The 25025-nt window shown below is 39.5% G+C and overlaps 1 protein-coding gene across 2 annotated transcripts in view; it reads left to right on the top strand.

Annotated features, from left to right (window-relative positions):
• LOC146321200 (RNA-binding motif, single-stranded-interacting protein 3-like) overlaps nt 1-25025 on the top strand; it is a 174733-nt gene that overhangs the window by 138841 nt on the left and 10867 nt on the right. For both annotated transcript variants that reach the window (XM_084726256.1, XM_084726255.1), the window contains exons 7-10: nt 975-1081; nt 8246-8289; nt 15355-15451; nt 19143-19193. In XM_084726256.1, the coding sequence (XP_084582382.1) occupies nt 975-1081; nt 8246-8289; nt 15355-15451; nt 19143-19193 (299 nt within the window). The remainder of the gene's footprint in view (nt 1-974; nt 1082-8245; nt 8290-15354; nt 15452-19142; nt 19194-25025) is intronic.

Below are 25025 nucleotides of genomic sequence, written 5' to 3' on the forward strand. Positions count from 1 at the left end.
TGTGGGTATGCAGAATAAATGGCTGTTTGTGAGTTTACATGTTTACAAATGTGTGCGTGCTTGTCGCTGAGCAACTGCTAGAGAAAGAAGAAATACACCAGCTTCAGAGATCACATTAAACAGAAGACTATCTGTCGACTGTCTGTGTACACAAGCCATCAAATGTCTTAGCTGAGTGTCCTGGTTCATGTTGGGATAATACTTTTTATTATGTTTGTTGAGTCATGCTGCTGCTGAAGCATTTCCCTGAAATAGAAGCCATTATTCACGCTTTCTTGCTTTCTAACAAAGATATGCTTTTAAAATGAAATAAACTGATACGGAACAAAGCCTTTTTTCTTTAGGATAATCCTGCCCCAATCCAGCCACTTCCTGCCATTTCACAAGGCTGTAGGCGGTGTATGAGTCCGCAGCCTATCAGGTTGAAGTTAGGGTGTGGTGAACTTTTGTATGGGAGGTCACACTCAGCTAATCCTATTTGTAATCAAGGCTTTCTTCTTTCTCTGGTCCAGAAAAGGGCCATGTTGTCTTTGGAGCAATAACAGTCGCAGTCTATTGCCCGGGGTCAAGCTGTGTGCAGTTATTTAGCGTATTAAGTATGCCTGTTTGGTTCATCGTTTGAACCGAGCTCACCATGCTTTGATGATTAGCCCATGGCTTTGTTTCCACGTCAAGGCTGCTTTTGTCGAAGTATGGTTGTAGGGGTTGCAGAGATCATGCGATAACTGCTGTTGTTTAGATGTTTGGATTAGGGTTGGAGGAGATAAATGTAAGAGTTGAAGTGCTGTTTTGGGGTCCAATAGATTTATGTTATGTTTTTTGTTTAAGCCACAGCATGACAACTTGTCTTTAAATCTTATCTTTGAAATAACTCTTAACCTAATGCATGAAATTTTACTTTTCCCTTCCATGAGGATGATTAATCCATCTCTGTGTTTGTCCTTGTCTCCCTCTCTGTCTGACTCACTCTGTAGCCCCAGCAGAGCCGTTGCTGTGCAAGTTTGCTGACGGAGGCCAGAAGAAGAGACAGACCCAGGTCAAGTATCCCCAGAATGGCCGACCGTGGACACGGGAAGGAGAGGTGAGGCTTAAAAGTGTATTTAATCATCAAAAAAAGATCACCAGTACCCATCGTAAAAAGGTCGCCTTCAGCAGCCACAGCAGCTTTTCCATTAAATTCAAATGAAAAAAGCCAAATTGCAACACAAGGACCACGTCTTTCAATCTTTTATTAAAATATGATCCTTTTTACCCTCTGCCACTTTAAAGAAATCACCAAAGAACTTTTCCTCAGGCAGAATTATACCGCAGCGGACATTTCCTAAATCTACAGTAGCTTCTCACTTCTCACAGTCAGAATGAATACACTGTGAGTCTGTGCAGACCTGGTATTAACATGCGTCCTTCGTAATCCTATCCCAAGTGGACAGTATGCGAGTTCACACCTAGCATTACAATGCACCTCTGAATGCATCTCGAATGATCACTTGTGATCAGATCTTTCCTCTCCGCTCTATATGTAAATAATGTAAAACACAAGGGCTGTTTTGTCAGCTGAATGTCTGCTACTGCCGTTATGGTCTTTTATTCATTCTTTTTTTTTTTTTAATTCAATGCCACACATAACTCCTCTATCAGCCCACAGTGAGCCTCATATTTTACCTGCGTTGTCAGCAGCCTGATAGGCGAGAAGCTCCATGGTGCACTGGCATTTTTTAAGTGAACTATGAGCACAACACTCACTTGTACTTTTTCTGACAGTATGGACATCTGATATTTTCACATCACAGACAAAGAAAGGCATTACTGCCAGAGTCAGAGAGAGTAAATGTGTGCATTCCAGTGCACCAAGGAGTATCTGTCCTGTCTGCTCTCCTCAGCATCACAATGTTTTTTTACAAGCAAAATAAAACACAGTCTATTGCATTTAATGCCAAACTTACAATAAGGCACAACAGTTTCAACAATCAATGTTTTTGACATATAATAAATAACGTATTGTATAACATTTGCCTAATTTACAAGAAGGCCCAAATACTTAAGAATGTGTCACAGACAGTATTTCACAAAGTTTATGAAGTTTCTCCTCACTCAGCAACTCTCAAAATAACGCCGTTTTCAAGGGAGTTTGGCGTTACTAGTGTGCTCACAAACATCGACTGCAGGTAAGAGAGCCCAAATGCGTAATTTGCATTACAATAAAACAAATTATGTACTTGGAAGACGTTGTTTGAGTAGGCAGTCTTTAAGTGTCACTCAGGACACATTTGCATTCACACTGCTGAAAGAAAGTGGTCAGCCAACACCACCTCTGAATGTGGTCTGAGCGATCAGATCTCAAATGCATCTTGGGTGTGTTCACACCTGTACAGGTAGAGCTTTCCACTTGTGACTGGATCAACTATGGACGCATGGAAATATCAGGTCTGAACAGACACTGTTTCTACTGAGAGGACTTTTAAGTTTAAGTTAGCAAAACTCCAAGTGGGGTTATTCTACTTAGTCGCCATTGTGAATGCAGCATCACTGCAAACCGTTGCATACAGCACAACAGATTGTACTGCAGCGTGTTACAGCTCAGTGTCCTCAGATGTAACACAAAGAACATTAAAGCAGGTTTAAAAAGTAATAGTTTTCATAAACTATAAATATCTGGCTGATGATTCCTTTGACATCAGTTTCTTTTTCACATTTCCTAACCAAGTTTCAATGGCTTGACAGGCCCCCCTACGGCATCATTATCAGCTTTCATTTCCAATAACATACTGTAGGCCGAAATAGAGATGCTGCTGACAGTATGAAAGCTGGCATATATAAAGGTTGTTGAATTTAAAATACCAAGTCTTCAAAACCCCAATGCCAAGTTGTTTTCCTTTTGTTGAAACTCCCACCTCCAGTCTGTCATCTTCAGAAGAAATGAGACCTTGTGCAGCGGATTGAAAGCAGATTGACTGTTGCACAATGCAGAGAGTTCAGAAGTTGTTAGTGTCGATACCAAAGCCTTAATTTACAGAACAAGGGAAAGTGAATAATAATGTTGCCACCCACACACCGAGTGCAGTTTTTAACAGTTTCCCAATATTCGCATTACATGGAGGTTGGGAAAGAGCAGGGTTGTGAAGTGAAATGAAATGGAACCAGGCTGAAACAACTGTGTGCTGAAATGAGAGCTGCCACAACAAAAAACAGGACTCGTGTGTGTGTGTGTGTGTGTGTAGCAGGCACAGATTGCAGTTTTAGACTAGAGGCCCCCAGTGTTAGTGATTCTTTTTTGTGTCCTGTTGTCAACATTTGTGAATTGTCAGCTGGACTAGAAATAAATGATCAGTGCTTTCAGTGGGATCCCTCACACATTTGTCCTGACAAGCCCCACTTGGCCCAGCTGAGGAAAAACTCATCTCTTCAGAGGTTTATTCATTCGTCGGAGCCAAATCTCAGAGTCCAGAAAGACTTATAGAGACATCTGGCCGTGGATGTGCTCTGAGGGGCCTCACTGCGTCTGCACACTCAGTCAGCCAACCCTAATCTCCCAAAAAACCTCACACCTAAATGAGTCTGGCCTTGGGGCCATGGCGTGAGTACATATTACACACACAATCACTCACACATATAACCTGTGTGCAGAGAAACACACGCAGAATACCCCACCACATCCTTACACTAGACTCGATTACAAAATTTTTCATCTTTTTTGCGTTTTTTGTGTTATGGTGGTGATTTTATGTGTCTCTGTTTGTGTGTTGTTTGTGTATCTTTGTGGTAATTTTGCACTTCTTTGTAGTTGTTTTGTGTCTCTTTATGGTCATTTTGCATCTCTTTGTAGTTGTCTTGTGTGTCTCTGTTGTTCTTTTGTGTTTCTTTGCAGGGCTTGTATTTCGTTGTGGTTATTTTGCATCTCTTTGTAGTTGTTTTGTGTATGTTTGTTGTTTTGCATCTCACATAGTTGATTTGTGTCTCTTTGTAGTCATTCTCTTTCTCTTTGTAGATATTTTGTGGGGGGTTTTTGTAATCATTTTGTCTCTTTGTAGTTGTTTGTCTTTTTGCAGTTATTTTGTCTCTCTTTGCAGCCAACTGAGTGTTTGTAGTTCTTTGTGTCCTTTCACATTTCTTTGTAGCTGTTTTGTGTGTCTTTGTGGTCATGTTTGTAGTTTTTGTCTCTGTCATTACTTTGTGTTTCTATAGTTGTTTGCATGTCTTTGTGGCAATTTTGCATATCTTAGAAGGTGTTTTGTGTGTGTATTGGGTGTTTCTTGTTTTTTTGAGATGTTAACAGTCCCCTCAAACAGATGTTTTGGTTCCAGGAGTTTTCCCGGTAGATCCATTTAATAACTCATCCATGAGGATACATGTCTGAATGCACACAGAGAGTTAGATAAGTGGCAACACATGTGACACGTGTCTAAACATACAGTTAAATGCGCTGATGCTGGCGTCCTGCTGCAGCGAGGAATGTTGTCCAGTCTCTGCTGTTAGATGAAGGAAACAATGCAAACATCAAAATGCTTCACAGAACTGATCTCCTCCAGCTCTGGCTCAGAAATCTTCAGTTCAAAAAGACAATTCAATAGATCGACAGAGAACCAGCTGTGAATACAAATTTTGCTCAAGGTGAAAATGAGGATTCCTGTGTATGTGTAATGAAGTTTTTACCTGCTTTAAATTCAGATGTTTGTTTAAGAGCCGGTATGAAAATGATCCTGGGCTTTGGAATGATTAATTTTCGCTATTTGATGTCATCGATGTCTGGCACTCCGTTTTATTGCTTCTGCAGTCTATATTCCCCCAGTCCTGGCTAGAAACAGTGTTTGGGGAAAAACCAAACATCGCAGCAGAGTTCATCATTAGGGCACACTTTCAACTCATGTGCCAATTTGGAAAGAAGCAACTTGTGTGGAATATAGAACAAGTACAAATGACTTGTGAAGGGCTGCAGATAGGAGAGGAGGGGGGGGACAACCACAGAGTGATAGATAGTGAAGGAAAAAAGATTAGAGGACTGAAAACACTATTGTTGCTTCAAGTTTGTTTCAATATTGCCAAGAGGCAGTCAAGTGGATGAAGATACTTTTCAAAGCTCAGCAGTGAGAAATAATCTCATTCATTTGAACATGATAGAGAAAGTGAGACAGAGACAAAAAACAGAGAAATGTCACTTTATGACACTTGACTTAATAGGGACAACATTTAATTGTGAAGAGGAGGAGGGACAAAGAATACTTAGCAACTAAAATACACTCTGTAGATTTGAGTTAGAGCTGGTACTGTTACAATGGAGCTGGAATGCAGAGGTATCTTATTCATTTATACTGTAGTAGTGTAGTAATAACTGAGTCCTGTAACAGGTGGAGCTGAACTGAGAGAGAACTGTACTTTCTACAGCTGGGATGTAACAGTCACCCCTTTGCACCTGGTATTTAAATGGGATTGATATGTGGATATATTATTCAGATATAGGTCTCACATAGAAACAATCTGGTCTTGCCTTTGCATTTACATTATTTTAATGAGTACTTGTTATCCTCATTGAGATTGAGATTTAAGATTTGAGTTGACGGCAAATCAACCCCAAACTCCCTTAAAAACATCACATAGTTTAGTGAGTTGTTCAGTCAGGGGGAACTTCATAAACTTTGTGAAATGCTGTCTATGACATATTGTTAGTCATTTGTTATCTCTCTTGTCTCAGCAAATGTAATACAATAACTTATTGCTATGTTTCTATAAAAAATATTGTGTGTTGCAGTGCTGGCATGTAGGTTACTCTGTGACTAGATAATATATATGCCTTGTTAACAACAGATCAGCTGCACAGATGAATGCAGCGCACAGTTATTTCTTCCTGTTTATCATACGTTGCCCACCCTAGAATTGCTTTAATTTTCAGTGCAGTTCTGTTGAATAAGGCATCTTTTGGTGTTTTCATGGTACAGAGAAGACGGATAATCAGTAGGCACTTTTAAGGCAGAGTGCAGTCCCCTTTGTTAGCAAAATGACAAACATGCATCTGTCTTGTTAACCTGCCAAAGCCCCTCTCCATCCCCCAGTAGCAGAGAAAAGAAACATATCAGACACGATTTATTACTTCATGCAGAGCAGTTTTTATTGTTTAGAACATGACGGGAGGTAGACTTTAATAGTATGTTGTGTACAATTCTAACACATTGTACAGATTGCGTTTACACCTACCTAAGACCCATACAAAATGCAAGCTAGACTACCTCCAGATGTGTGCATTTACACCTTCCATTACCTGCATTTTTCTTTATCTTGACAACATGTCTGGATACAGATTACATTTTAATACCCGGTGTAAATGGGGTCGATGTGTCATGGGTCGATATGGAAGGGATAATGTACAGTGAGCTGGTCATTATTGCAAAATAAACCCTGGCAGGGTGATGGAGGAAACTCTCTGAAGAGGTCTATTTTGCAATAATGACCTGTTCATTGTTCACCTGGCTTTTTCCACAGATGCTTACTTTAAAAAGTGAGAAAAATGATTTCATTGCTCCTTCAGAGTATATAATCAGAAGTGCGTCTATAGCAACGGTCTGAATTTGACTGTGTAATTGTTCTCTGTAAAATGTATGATCACAATAAAGTTGACCTTCATTCATAGCTTCATTCAAAAATAACAGACCTTAGGATGCTTTAATCGACCAATCAGAATGGAGTATTTAACAAAGCAGTGTAATAACATATAATAATTTGAGTTACAAAATGCTGACAGTATGTGTAATGGAGCTGAAAACTGGAGTGCAATATTAAGTAAATATTTAAAATTGACTCCCAAACTGTGACATGTGCATGTGTTTGGAGCAAGCTGCATTCAGTGAAAGTTTGGGCTCATTTTGACTGATTGAGTGGTTTTGGTGCATTTTGGCCACTGCCAGTTCCCTGACTGACAGTACAGATGTTTGCTGTGTAAACAAGCACCAACTGTGTGTATGACAGCTAAGACAGGCTGATTTCAAAACTTACCAACAACTCCCATTTCTCTCATTTTCTTCCAGATCATTTCTGCTGCTTTGTGCGTTCACAAACACATGCAGTTGGGAATAACTGCTCATTTTCAATGAATTTGAAGGATTTTCAACGTAAGCAGATGTGCTGTCACTGCGGTTTATAACATCCAGTGTGGATTTATGTCAGTTTCCCACCAAGTGCATCTTTTTCTTGACTTTGTGTGTGCATATTCCACCTCCAAATCCAAATATCCCTTCATGATGTTAAGCGCAACTGAAGTGAACAGCAGCATTTACCACATTTGGTTTGAAAAGTGGTGTTTGTGACATGTGGGGAAAGTTAGTCCAAACAATTTCAGAAATTTGATCTGTGTTTTATTGAGAACATTCTCCGCCAGACATAAGCCTGTGGGAGATCATGCAATTAGTCATGTGTGTGTGTGTTAGTCTGTGTATGTGTGATAGGGCTGCCAATATATCAGTATTATATTATATTATATTATATCGTGTGAGTGACCTGAAGCTTGTCTGCATCTTGTGATACTAGTGGACCCATCAGCTTAAACTTTTGTGAACATTTATGATTTTACATGTTTAAGGATCTCTTGGGATTGCACTGATTCACAATTTTTGGAAAAACCCTGAGAAACCTACATAAAACCTGCCTGACTGTGATCTGCACTCTACTGAGTGACCTCTTCTAGTTGCACATTTAAATGACTCATGAGCAACGAGAAAGAAAAAAAATCTTCTATTCTCATTGCTTTCAGTCAAATTTACTTTAAAATATTGTGAGTGTGTTGAACTGTATTGTTAAATCTCTAGCAATGGCCTTTCTGTGGTTATTTTATAATATCTGTATGTATTTTTGAATAGAAGCACAGTTTCAAGTGCCACACCCAATCATGCAGAGTAATTTAAATGTACACAAGTCCTTTTAAGTGGTTCATTTGAGATTTTTGTGCTACTGAAGACATCATCAATTCACTAGTTAACTCACTATTTAATATTGTTGAATTATAAGTTAAAGCTTTTGTGTTCATTGTTTAATTTACATCAGAAATGATTCTGCTTTCACTCTTTGCTGATCTTTGCCCTCTCAGTTCATAACTTTTATTGGCTCGACCATTTGTTAGAAGCAATGTTGTTAAAGCATTTTTAATGTCAGTTTACACCTCCAAATAACTGTTTACATGTCAAAATCTCATTGAGAAAGTAAACGAAAGTGATTGAAAAGTATTTTAACATTCAGGTGTTTCTCTCTTTATCTCTTTTCCCAGAGTGGTATGGCGTTGACGTATGACCCCACCGCAATGCAGAATGGGTAGGTGGAATGATTTCTTGTACGATTCACAAACTGTGCCTACAACTTCAGATGTCTGCAAACTTAACTTTTGATTCATATTCCTGGCCAAATTGTAAACCACTAAAGTCCCAACTTCAGCACCTGTTTATGAGCAGCAAACCTGCAAAGATGAACGCGCATCAGCCAGCCATCAGCGACGATGTGCACGCGAGCACTTGCATGCAAATGAGCAGACCACACACACGTTCAAACAGCTACAGGACCCACAGCCCATTAACACATACTCTCTTTGTCTTACCCTGTCATGCCCTCCGCCTCATTCTCACATCTGACGGATGCAGACGGAGCATTTATTTATGCACCTATGCATACAAGCTGTCAGACATGTAGGTTTTGATTGCGCACGGGGAAGTTGGGCGGTGTTGCAGTGCCGCTGTAAGACTTTCGTCAGCCGAGGCTATCTGCAGTGCTCTCAGGCTGAATGCGGAGAGCCTGTTTCAGGGGGGAAATTGGAGATCGGTCCTGTCTGCTAGGAATGCTGCTGGTGATGCGATCCCAGGAGACGCTTCCCTCCAGCTCTGTGTTTCTCTTCTCCTCCTTCTTGTCGACGCAGTCCCGGTTACTCTTTATATCCCTGCTTCCCCTTTTCCTTCTCTTCTTTAGTCCTGTTGTGCTCTACATGTTTTACTTTCCTTTATCTTCCCATATCACCTTTAAATCAGTCATCTTCTGCTTGTCTGACCTTATCTTTAAAAGAGAAATAATATAGTTACTGTAATAAATCATAAAATGACCGTGATATGTCATCAGAGATTAAAGAAATGTTTAGCTGAAATACTCCTTTCACTGATAACAAAGCTACAGCTGCAGTGTCCATCTGTCAAATTTCTGTTCTGTCCCATAACATGTTATTGTTTGGCTGTTTCACTTTAATTAGAGTTCAGATTAATGCTGAATGTTTGCCGAATGATGATTTTGAATCATAAGAAATAATTAATAATCCTTCAGAAAGCATAGATGTTTTATAACTGTTAAACTGAGTTAGACTGGTAGGCAATAAGGCAGTCAGTCACTGGACTCAAATTCCAGAGTGTGTATTTTCAAAGTAGTAGGCTTTTGTTTTCAGGATAACAGGCTAAGCTTTACATTGACAGACAATCAACAGTTATAAACAGCTGATCAACCTACAGAGAAGGACTCGTCACTTGTTATTATCAAATCACAACATTGTGCTCTTCTTGCACTCCTGCAGTGTTCCTGCAGCCTGCCTGAGCTTCCTTGAGTCTAGGGAGGAGGGGATTGGGAGAAACAACTCACTTCAACCATAGATCACATATTATAGGATTGGATTTCAATCTATTTAACCTAACCCGTCTATGGCTTCATTTCGCTTTTTGCACCACAGCACTAATTTAGAACACGCGATTGCTACATATTGCCCCTTAAAACTGTTATTGACTTTTCTTGTCTTCCTCCTCCTCTATATGTTTTGGTTATGCCGTGTCCCTTACTTATTCTAATTCTTACTCTCCATTTACAAGCAGATGTTGTACTTTTGGTCACCTCAGGTGTCTCCCTGTATGTGTGTGTGTTCGTACATGTGTAAATTCATTCTCACACGCGAGCATCTGTGCATTAGCCATGCTTAAGCCCTCTCCAACCTCTCTTCCGAGGTCATCCGAGCTCCTTCCGGCAAAGCGTTAAATGACTGTGAAATGCTAATGCAGCTAATTAGAGAGGCGAAAAGCGGGGAGGGGAGGGGATTGAATAAAAAGGGAGGGCTGGATGGGGTCAAGAGGAGGGCAAAGGCAAAAATAAAGTCAGCCCAAGGAGAGGGGAAGGGTACGAATCAATTACAGGTTTTTGCGAGTCTCTCCAGGCTTGAGGACGGCTGGTTTTTAGGGTCTGATGCCAATCTGATGTTATTGGAAACATGTGTCCCAGTCAGCCAGACTGCTTTGGCTTATAGTCTGTCCTCTCTTTTATCAGGAAGACACGAAATTCACTTTCTCTGGTTCTCTTTTTCTCAATCTCCTGCCTCCTATCTGGTCTGTTTGCTGTCTTTTTGCTTCTCCATCCTTCTCCCACTTTCTCCCTGCCTCTGTTCCTACCTCCCCGCATTTTTATCTGTCCTCTCTCTCTTCTGCCCACACACATAGACATATATTTAAGCATGCTCCCCCACATTTCTCCACTGAAAAGTCACAGAGGTCGGCACTAAATCATTCGCTAATTTTTCAGGGCAAATTCCTGACAGTGCCGCTAGGTCACACCAGGGATTCACAGAGAGGTTTTAAATTCAATCCCGTAGTAATGTTCTGTTCGCAATTACATGTTTAGTGTATTGTTTAAACAGCCGTGCTGGAGTCCCTATTGACAGCGTGCTGCTCAGGACTAATAGCCTCCATCAATAACCTTGGATCTGTCCTCTATCTGCTATTTCGCTCTCTCAATACACATCACTCTAATGAAAAATACGATAAACACAATCACAGAACCATATTGAATAACCCGGCTTCATTCGCTCATTTGTATTAATCAGTGACAGTAATACAGTATCTCTAATGCAAGTCATACATTAATTGTACAGTCAGAAAGATGGATCCATGCTGCTACATGATCAGTAGAAGAGTTTTTTTTTTCCTGTCATCACTGATCAGCACTCTGACAAACATGTTCCAGTTCTTCCTTTAACTCAGATCCATCCAGTATACAGCTGTTCCAACTTTTCATGTGACGTAGAAGGGTGAAACATATCATCAGTGCTGAAAAGATACTTCGAAAGCTTGGTATTGTTTCTAACAATCATGCATCCCGCTACGTTAAAAGAAATAGACTCTCACCCATGAGTAGATGTGCAGCGATAACAGCACATCCTCATAACCTACACGACAAAATAGACCGATTGCCAATGACTCTCAAAAGGACATGTATGACTGATGGAAATTGCCAGTAGTGACAAGCTTACTGGACCTTAACTACATTACGTACGTCACGTGACATTATACATATAATTAACGTGGTAAAACAGTTTTAGTTTGGTTAGCTTAAAACTTTAAAAGGTACAGTTCACCCCAAAATAAAAAAAAACTTGTTTTTTCTCTGGCCTGTAGTGCTATTTATCCATCTAGATAGTTTTGGTGTGAGTCCCCGAGTTTTGAAGATATTAGGATAGAGATGTCTGCCTTCTCTCCAATATAATGGGGGTAAATGGCATTGGGCTCAAAGTACCAAAAAGTACATCTAAAAAACTCAACAGCAATGTCATGACTCAGTTACTCAAGACAATTACTACTACTGTTTTATTATGGTATTACTTGTAGTAGAATCTACGAGAGCGACGCTCTTTCTGCTAGAAAGAAATGAACTGGGTCATGATCTCTGGAAAGAGACATGGCTGTTAATTTTTGGATATGTATTTGAACACGAGAAACTGAGTACCATCTAGTACCATTATACTCAAGAGAAGGCCACAACTGATACATTCAAAACTTGACAACTCACACCAAAACAATCTAGATGGATAAAAAGCACAACAGACCAGAGATAAATTATGTATTTTTGATTGAAGGGGGAGCTTTCCCTTTGAAGCTAATCCAAGTTCCTTGAAAGAGTTGAGGGAAAATCTAAGTAAGCTGAGAAGATAGAACACACAATCAACCTGTGCATGAACCAGGGCTGGCAGGAGAAAATATATAGTGCTAATAATTCATGAGATTTCTTTTTCTGGTGCCAATGAAGTGAACCACAATGTATTTTTGGAAAGTGGAGAAATCCTTGTAGATATACTCTTTATGTTCTACTACTTATGTTTCAACACACCAAGTGGAGCATAAACATCCAACAGGGAGTCTGGATGTCCGTGTGAAGCACAATCGCGCTCTGGAACTTATCGCAGGCAGTTGAAAACCGACTGCATCCACAGGACCTGGACTGCAATAGTTTAAAAATATCTAAGGCTTTGCATCTCGCAGCCAAGTTCAAAACTGCCCGTGCTATCACTGACCAAACAAATGTAATGTGAAACAGAAAATGCAATAACAGAACAGGTGGGCGCCCCAGCAACCTATTTCACCCTTGAAATGAGAATGTGTGCTGGTGTCACAGTGGAGTAGCACCAATTCATCCACGCTGGCCTGTCTTTGGCTGGTCGCTGAGCCGACTATCATCTCAGTTGTAAGAATAGATATTGTATATTCTATTAAGTCTGATACAGATCTTTACTGATAAAATATAGCAAATATTTGAACCTGTAAACCTGAAGTAACCTGTAAAACTAAACCACCTTTGTGTTTGTGTTTTTCTGTTTTTTTTTTCTAAGTAGGGGAGACTGGGGACAGTTGCAACACTTAACCCATTTCTGTCCATAACTCAGAGATTGTTTGGACTCAGCCAACCAAATCATTATTTATTTAACTTACATCTGTCCACTAATTACCTATACAAATTAAAGATGATCGCATATGACAAAGTACACAACCATTTGTTGAAAGGAAGACCCCAACTGACCCCAGCATTGGGGACAGTTGCAACATGATCAGAGGACAGTTCCAACATATGAAAAATACATGAAATCTCTCAAATAAACTTTTACTTTTTGTCTCAATAAGTATAATATTCATTCATAATATGGATTGGTTTGCATCAATATTATAATATTATTTAGTTATTTATCAAATAACAGTGTTTGAGTTTTGTTTGTTAATTTCTAGAACATAGGCCTACCTTGAGTTAATGTGCCGATGTTATAGATGCTATTCAGTCTCTCTATATTTCAGTGTGAAAGAAATGCAGGAAGAATGGAACAATTTGCAATGCAACAAACTTTCTTTCAACAAAAACAAAAATGCTTTTTTTTTACTGATTTTGTCACTCTCCAGTATATGAACTATTATGAAACAACTTTATTTACCTCCCTACCTACCGTCACTTGTGCACATGTAAAAAATAGGGGTGTAACGATTCACTCATGCATCCGATGCATCAGACGGCCAGTATTGGTAAAAAGCTGAATATGATTCAGAAAGAAATCGATGCAGCATTCGTGTATCGATACATCTTATTAGGACGTGCATGTTTCATTTTTGGCATCAGGGAGCTGCCACTGTAACTTTCCTCCATTTTCTCTCTCGTCCTCCCTCTGCCTGCACTGCTGTCGCTGGACGCCTGCTGCCGTGATCACACAAAGCAAGCTCTCCTCCCTCTCCTGTGTCTCCTCTTCATTTACTTAAAACAGACGGCGCTGAAAACAGCGACAGAAGTGACACTGTACCGCATTGCACCACCAAACTTTCAGAACACGCAAGTCTAGAATAAGTTTGGGTTTTAGAATAAAGATGAGAAACACTGCTGCAAATCATTTATACAAAATGTGTTTGACAGCATATTTTAAACAGTTTTCAAGTTTGTTCACAGATTCTCATTGAGGCTACAGGATCTCATTTACACATGAGACTCATAATAAGATGTTAACACTACTGTAATGTCTCTTTCTATCTGTCTCTACTGTTGCTATATTTAGTAAAACTTTCAGGATGTCTTTTTGCAACTAATAGCACTCTATAAATGTAGCATTAATTGAATCAAAATGTAAAGATTCACATATTGTATCATCTTGTATTGCATCATATTTAAAATCTATCTTATCGTTGAACATGTATCGAGATACAAATCCCTAGTAAAACCCCTAGTAAAAAAGTAATACATATTCATGTTTAGCCGGCAGTCTTTTTCTGTGTCCCGCAATGACTTGTTTATGTTGAAAAACACTTCTCTGTTCTAGCTTGATATGGCTGTTTAGCTTACTCTATTAGCCATGACAGATCATCATGTACTAGCTAGATACATTGTCCTAGACACATGCTAACCATGGAATTTAAAAGTCAACAAAACAAGCATAACTAACTAAGTAAACTAAGTAAGTTAAAGTAAGTAAAGTAAGTTAATAAAAGATCCAGGGCAGGTGACCTGGTAGCTTGGTAGAGTGTCCTGTGTACTGGTGCTGTGAGTCCTCTGCAGTGGCTGTGGGTTCAACTTCTGCCTACAGCCCTTTGCTGCATATCTCTCTCCCACTCTCTCTTTTTTTCAATATATTTAGCATTACAAGTTCAATGTGTCTTTTGTCCTCCTGGTGGACAGAGGATCTAACTGAAGTATTGTCACTCTAGCATGCTTCTGATTGGAGGAAGCAAGACTTGTTGCAACTATCCCCCGTTGCAACTGTCCCCATTCTACCCTACTGTATTTTTTTTTCCCAATTAAGCAATTAATTTGTGTCAATTAGCTGTTAAAGAGTTTTTAGCTTTAAGCTTTTAGAGGTGGGGGGGGGGTCCTCTCTGTCTCTGCCTCTCTTCCTCTCTTTCTCCCATCCCTTGCTCTATTATTCAGTCAACAGACACTTTGGGATCGATCGGGCACAGCAACACGGCCTGGCGGATGAAACATGTCCTCTCTAGGTACACAATGATAAATAAAGCACCGCGAGCCACAGCATTCTCCTGCTGCAGGGTTGAGGGGGTGAAATGAAAAAAAAAAGAGATGGAGCAAAATCAGAAGGGCAAACAAAGCTATAGGAGGAGAAGTAAACAGAGTATAACATGCAGATGTTTTAGATGCTGCTTACCCCAGCAAGTGGAATATGCGTAGGTGGGAACATAAAGGGTACTGTTGAAATATTTCACCCACTCGTACATTAAGGTGATAATTTATTATTATGCATTGCAGTGGAGCAGACTCCTTTGTAACATTATGTGTACTCCGGTGCAGTGTCAAGTCTCATTCTAAGACGTCTTTGATGATGTGGCACAAAGTGAAGCTGCAATATTTATTGTTTCCATGACAGCCTTGATGATCCGTTTTGTCAGCGTTGTCTTGAAGTGTTCTAGGTGGTTGGAAACAAAGGGGCACAACGGGCTCCTTTTCACCTTTGCATGCAGCTACATCCAGAGAACTAGAACTGTGTGCAGAGAAGCCTCTTGACTGATGTTGAACTGAACATTGTCTTTTAATGTGGTCTTGATTCAGTTTTACCCAGCTTCTAGGTTTGTTGATACTGATGATGCCAAAATTGATTTGTTTCCCTAGGTTCTACTCCTCGCCATACAGCATCTCCACTAATCGGATGATTGCACAGACGTCAATCACACCCTTCATCGCTGCCTCTCCTGTCTCTACATATCAGGTGCGTGGAAGTTTACTGGGTTAGATCACTGACATGTATGAAGATGGACAACATGACAGCTCCCCAAAAGTGAAGCCGAAACAATATGTCAGTATAGGTCATAAATTCTGTCCCTTCTATGTTAGAAGAGGGGACATGGGACAAACTGAAAAAAAAAAAATCAATGTACAAGTCAAATAAATTTTGTTTTCTGTCATTTTAGGTAGTTCTTATCACACTGATTTATGTTCAGATCTTAATTTTTGATCAGTTTGGTTTTAATTAGTTGTTTTGTTGCTTTAAAACATAGAGATGCATCATCAGTTATGATTTTTATCAATGGAAAATAGGCAGGTTACAGTAATAAAGGATAGAAATTGTGTTTTTAAAGTAATAACTTTGTCGCTAAAATGAATGAACTCATTGTACTTAAGTAAATGTTTTATTATGTTTTTTTGTCACAATGGCAAAACACCCAAGTTCCAGCTATAGACAATCTGACTTTGCGGGCTTGTTGGCCAGCCAACAAATATAGCAAAGTCTTCAAAGTCAGACTATCCAGTGTGGTATCCCACAAGTATATGGTGCAATCAGATAGCAATAGGATCTTAACAGAAGTCAACAACTCAATAGAAATCTGTGGAACCAGAGTTTTAGTTCCGTAGTTGTAAATCAGTGGTTGTGAAGGGTAAGTCTGGTGATATTCTATATTTTCTCACAGTCAACAAATCCCATGAAAAGAGCAAATTCAACAATGAATTGATCCCACCGACATACATTCTCTGTGTAGACAAAGTCTAATGCAGCTTTTTGCTCTGTGAACTTCATTGTAACACATAAATGAGCCACACTGTTGCATTGTCTCCTTCACTAGGATGAACATGGTACTGTAGTTTATTTTGAGTCAATCCCACATACACCATCCTGCTGCAGTAAACACCTGTTCTCATCAAATATCAACATTTTGTCATTGCCCCATGGCAATGCCCATTAGCGGCTTTCAAGTGTCTTCAGTGTAAGCCTATGAGACACTGGGCTTTTGGAGGGGACAAAGGCTGCATTTGAAGGAGGTGGAGTGGATGGACAGCTCGAACAAACACAGGACTTTCCCGAACTCCAGGGCTTGTGTCCCATGTCAAACCAAAACATTGTGAAAAGTTTTAAGGTACACGACATTACAAGTATTAGACGACTTTCACCATGTGACTTTCATCTTGCGACTCCCTTCAGTACTCTTTGTGCGCAAACCTACCCAAACTGCAACCATTTCATAAGGTTAACCATGTGTTTAAAAAGGCACTCTGGCAGCATCTCATACATACAAATGAGATGCTGAAGGGCAGTGACAAAATGTTGGTATTTGAAGAGTTAGGATGAAATGGGTTGAAAAATTCACTAACACTTAAAGTGTTTGTTAATCTGCAGGTGAAAATACTCCTGAAGAAATGCCCTATTTCCTCCTGTTTGAGATACATTGGCTGAAAACTGCAGTGCTCAGCTGTTTAAGACATTTATATCCTGTATTTAAAAAATGACGTTTTAAAAAAAAATCAGTTTTCAATTGGAATGAATGGAGCTTTGTGTGCAACACACAGGGGAAGTCTAAAAGAATTTAGAGCTGTACTAACACATTGTTGGTTTTGGTCTTTTCATGGGATTTGCTGTCTAAAATGAAAATATCAAACAACAGCCGTCTCATCTTGAGGGAAGTTAACAGCTTACGTAGGACCAGTGCTTTTGAAATATGTAATGAACATCTTCATTTGATTCCATCCACAACAGTTTTCTCATTTTGAAATTAATTTTAGAAAATGTGCAAAACTGACCACTTTATTCACTGGTCCCAAGTGTAGTCTCTGGATGTACAGTACAGATCAGGCAAGTAGAGAACCTCTTTTCTCAGGAAAGTCTTGAACACAGAAATTGAGTTATCAGCTCTCTCCATTCAAGACAATTCTTAGTCTAGCAATGATAAAACACAGGCTTATATTGCAGCACTCCTCCCATCGATCATTCATTCTCGGGCACAAATCTTCCTTTTGTCTCTCTCTCTCTCTCTCTCTCCCCATGTGTCGCATTCTCTCTCTTCCACGCACACAAACTGAACCAATTCATGCCAAAGCTGGCTGCTGATGTAGCTGTGGTTCTTTGTGAGATCAACTCAGCACTTGATCCACAGTTTGTCAGACGCATAGACTTTAAAACAAACAGCAGTCCTCCCCCACACGGAACGCTGCTGCTGTAAATGAGAGAGACAAATGCAAAGACACACCTTCAGCAGACCAGAATTACAGCCAGAGACACAACCACATCCTGCTTTTAGTGGAAAATACGAGAAGAAATTAACCTGCACTCTTAGAAATAAGGGTTCTTCCTGAAAGGCAGAAGTTCTACCCAGAACCACTTGCTGCTGAAGAACTCTTTTTGAAGAAAGTGTTAGTCAAGGGTTCTTTGTAAGTCTAAGGACCCTATTCATCTGAAGAACCCTTTTTGGAACAAAGAATTCTACAAGGATTGCTGATCCTTGAAGGACTCTTTTGGACAGGGTTCATCAAGGGTTCTTTGTACTATTATATGCAATGTTCTTTTGAGAACCCCTTGGTTGGGTTGTAGATAAAACCCTTGGAATATAAAAGAGGTCTTGGTAGAACCCTCTTGCTAGATAAACCCTGCTGGGTGGGTTACAGATGAAACCCCTGGAAGAAAAAAAGTTTCTCAGAAGAAGACTATGAGTGGGTACTTGTTGGCACCCTTAGAAAGTGGAAGGGTTCTAGATAGAACTCCAAGAGAGGGTTCTGGGTGGAACAGTTACACCACAGAATTTTCAGTAGAACCTCTGATGAGGGGTTCAGGGGAAACCTTTCACAGTTGGCTCTAGGTAAAGTTCTCTCAAAGGGTTCCTTTCAGTGGAACTTTTATAAAAGGTTCTGCCAGGAACCAAAAATGATTCTCCTATGGGGACAAGCTGAAGGACCCTTTTTGGTTCTACTGTGCATAGTGTACCTTTCCTTGAACAGCTCCCCAAAGACAGAACCAGGTGAGTAAACATGCACATGAACTCATATAATACCCCAATACGTACACATATGACAAAATGGTGCCTTCAGGGACTTGTTCTCCTCATGTTAGGGCTGGGCACTGGGTAACAGCAGGAGATGAAAGTAGTGATTTGTGGCCAAGACAGGCTTTGATGATGAAACCTCCACTGTGAAGCAGTAATTATTAGACTGTATTGCTCTCCGTGGTCTTCATATCCTCTTATAATTACAACATAACATACTGTATAGTGGACCCTCGGTTACTGCCGTAATATTCTTTAAGACACGCCGCCGCAGGGACCGGGGCTCTGAAATGGGCTTGTAAAGACTTGAGCTAATGATTAATTTTCTCTCTTCTCCTCTTTGCTTTTCTCATTTTCGCTCCCTTCCTGTCATTCTGTCTTCCAATTGTCCTTCTTTATGTTCTCTCTTCCTCAATTCTTTATCCACTTATAACAATCTTCTTTTTGATCTTCCCTTTCCTCTCATCTCTTCCTGACCTCCCTTCTGCATCCTCCTACTCATGCCCACCCCCACCCCTTCTTTAATTACTTTATTTTTCTCGGCCATCCTTTCTCCCTTCTCCCCATCTTTCTTCTTCCTTCGTCATCTCTGATTGTATTGCCGTCACCTCTATCTTTGCCTCATCTTCCCTTCTCTCTTCTTCTCCACAGGTCCAGAGTACATCTTGGATGCCACATCAACAGTATGTTATGCAACCCACGGTATGTTTTTGAAGCAGCCATTCCTTTGTTTTTTTGTGTCATATATCATCTTTTCCCAGCGGAGTCATTTTCTCCATTTTCCGACACTTTTCACCACCTCCTTTTTACATTACATTCTTGCCTGTCATTTTTGTGTGTAAGTATGCCTCAGTATTTACTCCTCATGCGCCTCTTAGTCTGCTAATCTCACAACAGTCAAGATTTTTCACAGCAAGACTCAAAAGGCTCGATAAGTAATGTGGATGTCTGTCAGATAGGCTGCCACAATGATTTACGGAACAAAAACTCATCTATCCTAGAAACTATAGGTCTTGTTTGTGCTGATTATAATTGCCTTGTAGCATTATTAAATTTCCTTTCATTTTTATCTCATATATCAGTACAAATGATGGAGCAAGTCTTTGAAAAATTGCAATGAGCCAAGTAATAAAAGTAAAATGACACACTATTTCCAACAAGTGCAGTGTATGAGAGCCAAGCTCAGGTCAGACCAGGAAAAAAAACTTTATCTCTGCATCTGAGTCCAACCCTGCTGAATCAGCTCGACAATAACCTCTTTAAAGCAGCCCGAAGAGCTCAGCGGAGCAGAGTCTGAAATCCATAATAAAAGGTTGCTCCCTGCTGGTTTGAAATGAAACTGCAGGTACAGCAGGCCTGACTTCCACAAGTGAAGTTGTAAACATACTGCTGATATTAAAGCCAATACTCATCATATTTCTAATACAAATGCAAAAAGTGCAAAAAAATGTATAAATGCTAAATATATACAGACTAAAGAAGATACAGTATAATACACAACAGTAATATAAAAATCTGTGCTTTGTGTCTGGCTGAAGTGACCTGAAGGATTCAAACTGTCTGAGCTGTCTGTCAAAACACAAACACACACACACACACACACACACACACACACACACACACACACACACACACACACACACACTTATACACTCATACGCACATACAAACAGCTTTGACTGAAACACAAGGATGTATTAGAACACACCCACACATGTATTTACCCACACTGTATACTCATGTAATACTGACTGTGAGTGTAGGTGTACCTATAAATTCTCTTTCGTATTCTCTGATGCTCTCTCACACATAAAAACAAACTTCGAGGTTTCCTTTGCTGTTAGTCAGGGACTGTATACAGGTGTTAGTAACAGGAGATTGAACTTTGATCCTCCATACAGGGTTTGTTCTGAGCTCAGTCACAGGTGACGTCCTGTCTGTCTGACATACCGTTACTACCCTAACATGCAGTATATAATCTCTACACCTTCTTTCAGACATGGAGTCCTGTTTTTCATTGCTGGAAGAAGAAGTGAGATAAACTTTTGATATGTCTACCAGATGAATTGAAATCAGTCTCATCACTGGTTGATTATTTTTTTATTTTCAATAGATAAGAAAATGATAGATGATAGAGTGGATTAGATTCTTGTTGGTACCATACAACAACCTTGAAAGTGCTTTATATCTTCAACATTTATTCATCAGGAGGTCACAGTTCCACTGGTTCTGCTCATGTACGGTGCACATTAGTCATTTTATATTAAACTCTGAAAAAGAAATGTTAAACTTCAATTTAATTTATTAATTTTAAAAATTGGTTCATATGAAGGTGAAATTAAATTAATGAATGTGAAAAGAAAAGTATCTGGTAGCACTTTATTTGAAGGGATGTGCATAAGACTGTGATTACACTGAGACCAATGGCGGCCAGTTTGATGACAGTACCAAGGTGGTTGTCTTACTAAATTTGACTCCTGGCACCTGGGGCTTGATCAGCTAATTAGGTGGCTTGCTCCACGGCTAAATGAGCTCACTGGCTAACAACATCTACAGATAACAGCAGACAGCAGTTAGTCTTCTTCAGCAAACTAACTGATTAATTAAGCCAACTATCTGTACATCAGCTAACTGTGTAAGCTAAATCACCTGGCTACTGTATTCTGTTGTCAAACTGACCTTATAACATTACATCTTTATGACAAGTCCAAAATGTGCTACTTTACTTGCGGTAAAGGACATTTTTCATGACACACTTACAGTGGTCTCGTGCTAAATAGTTTTATTAAGTTTGATAATGTCAAGTTGTTATAACAAAGACATTTCAAACAGCATCAACATAATTGACTGAATAATTGACCGCCTAAATGACAACAATCATAAAGACCCCTTCATGTTCATGAAAGGTGTCGTGACATGATTATAGGAATGTAATTTTTACTCTTATGCTCACCCCTTCACATAAACTGATACTAAATATTTTTATATAGAAAAATTCTATCAGTCTGGAAGTGAGGGAGTCAATGATAAGACAAGTGCGTAATCCAATGTGAATGTCAGTGATCATGGCCATTATTGCTGGCGAAAGCTTTTAGATGCACCACATTATCAGTACAGCCACTGTCTGCTCCAGGTTTTTTGGTGGAGGAATAAGATTTTCTTATTATAAGATTTTCACGAACATAAAGTTGGCTTCTCTCACAAAAAAGACAATATTCAAGACAGATTTCATCATCCAGATTTGTGCAAGTGTTAATGAGTTGGTGTCTTGCCAACATCTGCAGACTATTTTACACCTGCAAAATTCAGTTATGCTCCATTAAAATTGTCAGCTGTAGGGGGGTGAAGGATAGAGCCAGCACAGATATAGTATATCAGCCATGCGCTGAGGGATTCCAGCAAATGCTGTCACAACACAATAGTTAAACTAGTTCCAAATTCTGCTGCTCCCCCTCTCTATAATTCTCTCTTCCTATCTGTCTTCCTCTTTGTGTCTATCTGCCAACTCCTAAAAACATTCTGTTGTCATGTCTGATTAGAATTATGTCTGTGAGAGAGGATAATACCCTTCTGTAAATGTGTTTTCAAACAAATGTCCCGTCTAATTATTTGGCAGGCCGCTTGATATGACTTCGTAAGACTTGGGAGAGAAGACAGCCAGATATAGAAGAGGAGAGAGAATAAGGATTGGAGAAGGACAAAATAAATAAATAAGAAAGAACTGTGTGTGTATGACAGAGAGAGGACAGGGGAAAGAGGCAGGCACAGGGAAAGTAGAGGAAAGAAGGGATTACAAAGAATAAATCGAGAACAAAGAAGAGAAAACAACTGCTGCAAAAGCATGTCTGGGCTGTGCGCGCCTGTTCCCCAGCCTTGTCTCTGCATAGTCAAAATCCCTGTTAGACAACAAAGGCGAAGGCTAGTCATTGTATTTCCTGGATACAGAAGAGCTTGGCAAATTAAAGCTGCAACAGGGAGGGAGACTGAGAGAGACACAGCAGCTTAATTCTGTTCCTATGGTAGCAGCAGCTTCCTCGCTGCTGAAGCAAAGTTAATGACTGGTAACTTTGATTAATGGTGTGCGCTCGTTGACACATTAAGGTTGATGCACGCAAGCACGTCTCTGCTAATCGTTCAGTCAACAGTCCATCATGCAATTTTTTTACGTGTTTGTGGTGCTAAAATTGGGAGGCTGCTAGGTGTACTGCTGACAAATGCTCATAGTTTCACACTAGAGGCGCACAGAGGCATCATTATCATCATTATCTGTATCTGTATTAGTTCAAACAACAAAATTATCTGTCTCTGTATCTGTATTTGGATTGAAGACAGGAAGTGGGTGTGGTTTATACTAAAAGTCACATTACATCAGGCAAATTTCTAAGCTAATATTCATTGGCAAAGCAGTTGACCCTCCCTAAATCTGCTGGGAGACTTGTAAAGGTGACATATAGTTACATTTTAAGTTAGCTAATATTAGCAGAATGCTAGTTAATTAGCAAGCTAACGATTGATATAGATTCCAGTCAAGCAAGCATTTTCCTAACATTAGCTAAGTTAAGATGTGTCTCCCAACAACTTCGTAATAATGTCATGAAATGGTGCGGGATCATGGGAGTTGTTCTTTCACTTTTAGATATATAGTTATAGATATATAACATATGTGAGTTTTAGGACATTTAAATGTTATTTAAATGCCAATGATGCATTCATATTTCTTGATGTGTTAATCTTACCACATTTCACAGTACCTACAATATTGTATATACATAATAACAATAAAAATTAAATAATGACAAGTAACTTTGGCTAGAAGAAATATCTCCATCACATTATTTGTGCCTTTCAGAATAACATTTTCATCTTCGGGTCAATCCCTTTTAAATTTTAATGATGCTGCAATCATGTGTCTTGATGTGTTGATCTTACCACATTTCACAGTACTAGAATATTATACATATATATTAGGCTATTTTAATAATTTATAATATTTTAGAAAATGTAGAAATGGACTTAAGTAAAAAGTAGCACTCTTAACGTTACTGCATTTCATTTTAGGAATTTCTTTTTTCCTGTATGATAACATGCAACTTTGTGTAGAAGAATGTGTTTTTTTTTCCATCACATTATTTGTGCTGTCCAGAACAACATTTTCCGCTTTGGGTTCATCCCTTCTTCACACATGCTCATTGTAGACACATGGTTACCAAAGACGTTAATGACTGTAATTAAAAGGTTAGAATGAGAGAAATCAAAACAGTGCTAAGTGCTGTTTTTGTTCCCCAGGAATAAAGAAAGGTGCACATACATGCACTCACACAGCTATATTTACACACACACAGACACAAGCATAAGTATGCACTCTCCCAAATTAATTCAAATATACACACACACACACACACAACCACACCTATACACACAGTGGAGTGCCTTAAGGACTGTGTGTTTCCGAGCCTTGGTGGAATGCCCAGATTACTTGAACTCCCTGTCTTTACATCCTAATTAGTGAGAGGATGTCTTTGTGCATAATTACTCACAAATCCCCCTACAGGAAATGAATGCATTACCCTAACCATGCATAGCAAGAGAAGACAAGGAAGGCGGCTTATTGGGGAGGGCTGTAATGAGACATCCAAAGAATTGGGATTTTAGATCTTCCTGAGTTAAATTGCCATGTTAAACTCATTTGAGGAGACAAAGGGAGTGAAGAATATGTCAGAGCAGTACATACCTGAACCTCCAAAATACTGCAAAACTCTTGGTTTCTTTCCTGTTTTTATGCTGCAATCCTTTGTGTGCGTGTATGCCTGTCTGTGCAGTTCCCATGCATTGCATGCCGATGCATGTTCAGAATTTACGACCAGGTAATACCTGTCTTTTTGCTATGTGTAGTCCTGTAAAATCTTGAGTTTAAAGGAGAAATCTGCAATATATTTATTGTACTAAATCTTAAAATAACCATGATATGTCATCAGAGATTAAGGAAACTTGCTATGCTGAAATGCTGGCTTCTCCACCAAGAATGCTACAGCCAGTATGTTCGCCTTTGAAATTTCCATTCTGGTGCAGAACATCTGTTTTTGTTTTGGGGACACTGCCCGTTTATGTTACATTAACATTTACTCACTTCACATGGAGCTAAAATATTGCAGAATATTTGCTGAATGAGTCAGTGTCTGTTTATGAGTTGTAAGAAATCATAAATAATCTTTTAGATGGAATAGATGTTTCTAACAGTTAAGTTGAGCAATATGTTAACAGAGTCTGACAGGCAGTGAGACAGGCAGTAACTGAACTCTGACACCAGAGTGTGTATTTCGGGACCAGTTGGCTTTTGTTGTCAGGATAATGGGCTTTGCTTTACATCAACAGACAACTAAGTTATAAAAAGCTGATCAACTTAGAGTGCAGGATACATCATCGCTTGTCACTGTCAAGGTGTAATGTTGCACTCGTCTTGTGCTTATGTAGGTTCAGGGCTCGGGTGTAGTCTAAAACAGACATGTTCACAGACAGCTGCAGACGCCTTTAAGT

Source organism: Lutjanus erythropterus, chromosome 9 (genome assembly GCF_056507025.1).
Source record: "Lutjanus erythropterus isolate fLutEry1 chromosome 9, fLutEry1.hap2, whole genome shotgun sequence".
NCBI classification, from domain to species: Eukaryota; Metazoa; Chordata; class Actinopteri; order Lutjaniformes; family Lutjanidae; genus Lutjanus; species Lutjanus erythropterus.